Below are 7,942 nucleotides of genomic sequence, written 5' to 3' on the forward strand. Positions count from 1 at the left end.
CAGAAATTCAGGCAAAAGAGTTCGTGGGATATTTGCACAAAAGAACAAGTTAAAAATGCAATTGAGTTTTCTGTACATCGTATAATCAAGGCTACCGAAAATAGATCTATCTTTCGGTGGTCTTGGTATAATGCTGTATGAACCGCGACCCATGAAACTTTAACAACCGGCCGGTGGTGGCCTGGCCTATATCGTTGCCAAACGCACGATTATGGATAACTTTAACCTTAAATAAAATAAAAACTACTAAGGCTGGAGGGCTGCAATTTGGTATGTTTGATGCCTGGAGGGTGGATGATCAACATACCAATTTGCAGCCCTCTGAGGGCGGACAGAAAAAGTGCGGACAGAAAAAGTGCCGACGGACAGACAAAGCCGACACAATAGCTAAAAAGACGGAAGTTTTACAGCTTTCATACTCCGAAACAAATATGATATTTTTCCTTTTAACGCTAGTAAGTAGATGTATAATACGTTGCTTAGCTTTTTTGTTTTTTTATTAAGAACAAGAGCGAGGCATCGTACAAAATGAGTTTATTGCTCCAGAACAAGATATCGAAAGGAATATATTTAGTATTCTTTGTCTGCGGCGATAACCAGCAGAAGGTTCTTCCATTAATGGAATGGGATAGTTTGAAAATAATAAATCTGTTCTTGATGCTCTATAATTTATTTTGCTTCACTTGACATTCGACATGGACTGAGAAATGTCACGAAGAATGAACGAATAGATAATACTGTTGATAATTTGTACGATATCAATAGTACATAATGCCTTACAACCTAAGCGTTATATAAGTCTTAATCCTCTACATACACACTCGTATACGCGAAGATGCAGACGCAAGCAGAAATACATATAAAAGCATATTAAAGCGAATATAATAATTTATCATTTCTTAATAGATGGGAAGGTTATGGGGCTGACGTTTCCGTTCTCCAGTCACGACTGGCACTGCGGAGAATCGAAAAAGAAATGTGAGAAGAAACCAAAACAGAAAGACGTATGATTTGCGGCGGAGTCCTACGGTGAAAATAACTCAGGGAGAATTTCTTCACGCACGCGCAGGTGTCTGGTACAAGTTACCAGGGGCAGGAGCTGGGGCAGGAGCGGGAGCAGGAGCAGGTTCTGGGAAGATGGCCTCTCCCTCGAAGGTCAGAACCGGGTTGTATCCTTTGTCGTCGGCTACGTAAGCGACGGTCAGGGTACGGCTGTCGGGAAGGAGGATGTGGTACTGGCCGTTTTCGACGTGGCCGTCGGAATCGGCCTTATGGCCGAAGTCGAGGTGGGCGTCGGCGTCGCTGACGACGTATTCGTACTTGAAGGGCGTGGCCTGTCGGAGGAAGAGGAGGAGGACTTATTTCAGTTTTTGGAAGTTGGAGGTCAAGTTGCCTAAATTTGTATAATAAAGATTTATATATTATAAAAATGTTACCATTGCAGAAAAGAATTTTAGCAGGTAAGGGCTACATATTATTCTGGTTCTTGGAGAAACAAATCCACAGTTATGTATTATGCTAATATATTTAAAAAATGTTTTTTGAATATATTTGGGGAATCGTAGATTCCTGAAAGCTCTCTGTTTAGATTTATTCCTAAATATATTTGTACCTTTCGGGAATCTGTTTAGATGTGTTTTCAAGGGGAATCGAACAGATTCCCGAAAGTTCTCTGTTTAGATTTATCCTTAAATATATTTGTACCTTTCGGGAATCTGTTTGGATTTATTTTCAAGAGGAATCGGACAGATTCCCGAAAGCTCTCTGTTTAGATTTATCCTTAAATACATTTGTACCTCTCGGAAAATCTGTTCAATTCCCCTTTTCAAGGGGAATCGAACAGATTCCCGAAAGCTCGGGATTTGTTTCACCATTTCAAGACCAATGCTACTATGAGTATCTTTTAATTTGAGTTTTTATAAAGGTGTATAAAGGCCTTGTATGAAATATGTCTTCTCAGTATATCCTAAAAACATTTTTATACCCAATGATTCATTTTCAGCCTTGAAATTTTTCATATGCAGAAAATGTGAATGGTATTCATGTTCAGCAAAGGTGTATTCAAGCTATATTTTCACTTTGGTGGCAATTACAAAAATTTAGAAGGAAACTGATAAAAAAAAAAAATCGTTAGAACGACATAGCAGCGGCGAATTCTCGAGTGAAATTTCTGGAAGTTTTCTGTAATCCATTTAAAGGCCTAGTTTTCTTCATTTATATCTTCGAGTGCAGGTAATATTAATAATGATAATAATGATAATAATAATAATAATTAAGAATTGCTACTCAGTGTCACGAGCCTTGAAATGGAGAAACAATTCCACAGTTATGTTTGGGTACAAATAGATTTATTGGAATTGTTTTTAATATTTTTGTACCCATACATAATTAAGGATTTGTCTCTCCAGTAATAATAATAATAATAATAATAATAATAATAATAATAATAATAATAATAATAAGGCATTTTTATAGACTAGGCGAAATCCAGAGGTCTACAACCTGCCACTTACTCCCATTCCCAAACCTTACCACATTCACAAGCTGCCTTTGGGCAAGATTCCGTGCTGGCATAAGGCCATTGTAATTTACTCAAACCAACCGCGTATCATTAGCGAGTGCTCAGACTCTATGAGCCTAGGGGTAAGAACTCTATAATTCTATTGTTGTAAACAACATCTCGACGTAAATTGCAATGAAAATCACCCAGAAAACCCGTTCAATTAGTGAAGAAATTTTTCCTCAGTTAACATATATATATATATATATATATATATATATATATATATATATATATATATATATATATATATATATATATATATATATATATATATATATATATATATATATAGATATATAATATATATATATATATATATATATATATATATATATATATTTACAATGGTACTAAATATTTAACTGTTCTTGGTCGACCTGCGTTATTGGTGGGTCCTGATCTTACCCTACCTCAGTAGCCTAAATACGATCTACCTTACCTGTAAATCACACCAGTACCCCAACTCACCTCTTCCTTCACCTCAACAGGAGCCTTAGCTGGAGTTCCGTACAGGGGACTAGGTGCTGGTGGGGCGGTGGTGGGCGCAGGTGTAGTGGGCGCAGGGGTAGTGGGCGCTGGGTAGTGGGCGCTGGGTACCCGTACCCACCGGCGCCAGCGGAGCGCGCCTGGGCGGCCGCAGGTGCTTGGGGAAGCGCCAGAGGGACGCTAGGGGCAGCTGCAGCAGCTGGGGCACCGGCTTCGTGGGCGTGGGCGTGGTCATGCCCTCCCTCCAGGAGGTTAGGGAAGGCCACGGCTACTGCTGCTGCCAGGCACAAAACTAACGTTATCTGTGTAAAGACAAAAAAGAATGTTGATTCTTTAATTCGAGAGCACCAACTTTCTCTCTCTCTCTCTCTCTCTCTCTCTCTCTCTCTCTCTCTCTCTCTCTCTCTCTCTCTCTCTCTCTCTCTCTCTCTGACCAGCTTTTGATACTCAGACCGGGCAAAGGAATAGAAGGGAAAAGACGCGTTTTCTTGAGATTCAAGAACGCCTTTGTTTGTCTCCACAGTGGAAATAATGTACTTCTTTGTCAGTCGATTGTTGTGGGTCGCAGCCTGGACAGAAAAGAGAGAAAGACAAAACCAGGCTAAAGAGACCCTCGATGAGATAATATTTTCCCCACTGCATTGGGGTGAAATCATTCATGAGGTTCTTCTCTTCTCATTATCAAAGAATCAGTTACTTTGTGATGGTTTTCCTTTTAAACCAAGCGACCGTGCTTTCCAAATTCAGAGGAAAACATTTAAAACAAGCGACTGTAATTTACTGATTCAAAAGAAAAAATTTTAAACCAAAAAATTCAGAAAAAATTAAACTAAGCGACTGTAATGGCCAAATTCAGAAGAACAAAAATTTAAACCAAGCGATTTTAATTTTCAATTCAAAAGAAAAAAATTTAAACCAACCAAGCGACTGTAATTTCCAAATTCAGAAGAAAAAAAATGTCAACCAAGCGACTGTAATTTCCAAATTCAGAAGAAACGCAGCTCAGGATAGGGTTCTTAGATTGCACCTATTCGAGTGCTTACAGGTTGCCATAACAAAAAGCAGTGTGCTCATGCCGTCAAAATTGACGGTAATATAAGAGCAGCTCGATGGCAATAGATCAACATCACTCTATCATTTGGCGAACGTGCTTTTTTTCACGTATTCACATGTTAACGACTTTGTTGTCAACATGTAGAGTTACCAGAAGTGTTCTGAGCTTGCCATGTTGTGTATCGAAATTCTTGAAGCCAATTGTACATTAATTGTGTGAGAATCTATAGGGACCTAGACGGAGCTGGTAAGTTGAAAAGTGGAGTGCACTGCCCGTAGACTACAATTCTCGTTATCCCTTCTGGGTTTATTCCTATCGTGTTCACCCGCACACCGTATATGGTCAACGTTTCAGAAGATTGGCTGAGCTTTCTGCGTACAGGAGAAATAAATATCAATGTAATTTTGATAATTTAAAGTAATTTAGCGAGATCACGCTATTGTGGTTAGATTAAAGAGATTGGACAGCCTATAGGTGGGAAGAGACCAATAGATAGTATGACTAAGAGAGGGAGAGAGAGAGAGAGAAGCAGATAACTCGCATCTTATCCTCATTCTGGAAGAGTTTCTCCTGACAATAAGTTACGTTTTGGAATACGAATCCAAAATAATAATCCCATATAATGAACGTATAGGTGCGAAGAGACCAAAGGATAATAAGAGAGAGAGAGAGAGAGAGAGAGAGAGAGAGAGAGAGAGAGAAAGCAAATAACTCGCAGCATATCCTAATTCTGGAAGGGTTTCTCTTGACAGTAAGTGACGTTTCTGAATAGTAATCCTGTGAAATGAACGATAGCCCGCGCATACAAACTTACACAATTTTATATAACCAAGAGAAAATAAAAATTACGATTTCTTCAGCACGCTTTGAAATGGACAGGTGAACAAAGCTTCAGTCAGATGACGCATTTAATTCAGCTGTCGAATCGTGGGGAAAATGAGACGGAAGAAAAATCAATTTGTCAAAAATGATTCCCGGTCTTAACATAATATTGAAAAATTCTTCTGCTACTACTGCTACTGCTGCTGCTACTACTAATACTGCTACTACTACTACTTCTATTAATAATAATAATAATAATAATAATAATAATAATAATAATAATAATAACAATAATCGCATGAGTTACTAAAATGATGAAACACACGATGGTGTAAATGCTAATATATATTATAAAAATAAATGAAAATATATATATTTTTAATATATGTTTACACTCACACTATAGTGGATTCCTTCACTCATAATAATAATAATAATAATAATAATAATAATAATAATAATAATAATCGCATGAATTACTAAAATGATGGAGAAACTCACAATGGTGAAAATGTTAATATATATTAAAAATAAACATAAATATATATATTTTTAATATATAATATTTACAATCACACTATTGTAAATTTCTTTACCAATAATAATGATAATAATAATAACACTAAAAGGGTTAAACCACCTAAAACTCATCGGAAACTAAGTTTATATAAGAAAACTCACCTTGGCTATCATGATTGCTTGCTGATCGGGATCGAATGGTATCAAGTCGTGCCAAACTGGACTTACTTATACCCTGCAGGAGCAAGAAGGCCTTGCGTCTGGCCACGCCTCCCTGTCTCCTTCTTCAGGTCACCTGTCCCACCCTGAGGGCGTTCGTCTTCATTCCTAATTCAGCTGGGGGATATCATCACATGTTGCTGAGAAAGTTGCGTTTTTGATACATTTCCAAAGGCGCGCTCTTGTTGACGCATGCGCCAAGGAGACCTCTTTTCTGTGATGGGGAATGTGTAACTTTGACCTGTTATGTATGTATGTATATATATATATATATATATATATATATATATATATATATATATATACATATTTATACGTATGTATATATATGTATATAATGTATATATATATATATATATATGTGTGTGTGAGTATATATATATATATATATATATATATATATATATATATATATATATATATATACATATATATATATATATATATATATATATAAATATATATATATATATATATATATATATATATATATATATATATATACATATATATATATATATATATATATATATATATATATATATATATATATATATATATATATATATATATATATATATATATATATATATGATTTTACGTCCTTAATAGATTAATTGTATAACCTCATTAAAGCTATTCATTACGATTCCTATTTCCTTAAAGGCAGGCCTAATAAACGCTTCTTGAAAATAGGCCTAATGAAATTGTGTCTCGTGGAATAAAGTCAGTCATGCGGCCTCTTGCTCTCAGAGCAGCTCGTAATAAAAATAGCAAGCACACACTTGAAAAACATTAAATGTTCTCTCTCTCTCTCTCTCTCTCTCTCTCTCTCTCTCTCTCTCTCTCTCTCTCTCTCTCTCTCTCTCTCTCTCAAGATAAAGTGAAATGCGGACTTTGCTTTGTTGCATGTTATGTGAAAAATTGATTGCGTGAACGTTTAAAAATTGTAGGATATGTTCTGTCTATTTCTCACTAGATGAGGTCCATGACAAAAGCTTCTTTTTTCTCCTTGAAAAATTGATATCGTTTGGAAAGGATTCGAATATTCTCTCTCTCTCTCTCTCTCTCTCTCTCTCTCTCTCTCTCTCTCTTTCAGCCCTAGGAGAGCAGTTAATCAGCTCAGTGGTCTGGTTAAACTAAGATATACTTAATTTAAATTTTTCTCGGTAAGGTCCACAACAGAAGCTTCTTTTGGGCCTCAAGAATTTATATAATTTGAAAAATACTCAATGGTCTCTCTCTCTCTCTCTTTCTCTCTCTCGATAAGGATCATAACAGAAGCCTCTTTTGCTCTTGGAGAAAGAAAAATTAGCTTCATTTGAAAATTATTTAAATAATCTGTCTGTCTGTCTGTCTCTAGGTAAGGTTCATAGCTGAGGCTGTTTTTGCTCTCTCTCTCTTTCTCTTCTCTCTCTCTCTCTCTCTCTCTCTCTCTCTCTCTCTCTATAAGGTTCATAGCCCTTTGTTGGCCGAGTCGGTTGAGCTTCAGACTGTCATTCGATGGGCCGGAGTTCAATTCCCGCGGCCGGCTGATGAAGAGTTAGAGGAATTTATTTCTGGTGATAGAAATTCATTTCTCGCTATAATGTGGTTCGGATTCCACAATAAGCTGTAGGTCCCGTTGCTAAGTAACCAATTGGTTCTTAGCCACGTAAAATAAGTCTAATCCTTCGGGCCAGCCCTAGGAGAGCTGTTAATCAGCTCAGTGGTCTGGTAAAACTAAGGTATACTTAACTTTAACTTATAACGTTCATAACAGAATATTTTGATCTTTGAAAAATAAAAATTAGCTTCATTGGAAAATTATATAAATAATCTTTCTCTCTCTCTCATCACCCCCGCCCGTCTCTCTCTCTCTCTCATCACCCCCGCCCGTCTCTCTCTCTCTCTCTCTCTCTCTCTCTCTCTCTCTCTCTCTCTCTCTCTCTCTCTCTCTCTCTATATATATATATATATATATATATATATATATATATATATATATATATATATATATATATATATATATATATATATATATATATATATATATATATATATATATATAAAGGTTCATAACAGAATATTTTGATCTTTGAAAATAAAAATTAGCTTCATTGGAAAATTATTTCATTATTCTCTCTCTCTCTCTCTCTCTCTCTCTCTCTCTCTCTCTCTCTCTCTCTCTCTCTCTATAAGGTTCATAACAGAATATTTTGATCTTTGAAAAATGAAAATTAGCTTCATTGGAAAATTATATAAATAATCTCTCTCTCTCTCTTAACCCCCGTCTCTCT

At 36.1% G+C, this 7,942-nt stretch overlaps 2 protein-coding genes across 2 annotated transcripts; both read right to left on the bottom strand.

The window, feature by feature from the left end:
* Positions 1 to 899: 899 nt before the first annotated feature.
* On the bottom strand, positions 900 to 2,574 carry LOC136842366 (pro-resilin-like). Its single transcript, XM_067109623.1, has 3 exons — positions 2,533 to 2,574; positions 1,088 to 1,334; positions 900 to 955 (listed from the first exon to the last, which is right to left on the bottom strand). Exons 1-3 carry the CDS (start codon positions 2,572 to 2,574, stop codon positions 900 to 902), a joined length of 345 nt encoding a protein of 114 aa, XP_066965724.1.
* On the bottom strand, positions 1,195 to 5,719 carry LOC136842812 (uncharacterized). The gene is made up of 3 exons (XM_067110677.1): positions 5,607 to 5,719; positions 3,032 to 3,351; positions 1,195 to 1,334 (listed from the first exon to the last, which is right to left on the bottom strand). Exons 1-2 carry the CDS (start codon positions 5,616 to 5,618, stop codon positions 3,040 to 3,042), a joined length of 324 nt encoding a protein of 107 aa, XP_066966778.1. The 5' UTR covers positions 5,619 to 5,719; the 3' UTR covers positions 1,195 to 1,334; positions 3,032 to 3,039.
* Between the last annotated feature and the right edge of the window lie 2,223 nt (positions 5,720 to 7,942).

The sequence above is a fragment of the Macrobrachium rosenbergii genome, chromosome 10 (assembly GCF_040412425.1).
Source record: "Macrobrachium rosenbergii isolate ZJJX-2024 chromosome 10, ASM4041242v1, whole genome shotgun sequence".
Lineage (NCBI taxonomy): Eukaryota > Metazoa > Arthropoda > Malacostraca > Decapoda > Palaemonidae > Macrobrachium > Macrobrachium rosenbergii.

Coding starts and splice junctions, on each gene's coding strand:
- LOC136842366 (XM_067109623.1), bottom strand. CDS start 2,574: ATGCCAGCACGGAATCTTGCCCAAAGGCAGCTTGTGAATGTG. Junction 1,335..2,532: donor AAAGGCAGCTTGTGAATGTG/GTAAGGTTTGGG, acceptor TTCCTCCGACAG/GCCACGCCCTTCAAGTACGA. Junction 956..1,087: donor TGCCCCAGCTCCTGCCCCTG/GTAACTTGTACC, acceptor GATTCTCCGCAG/TGCCAGTCGTGACTGGAGAA.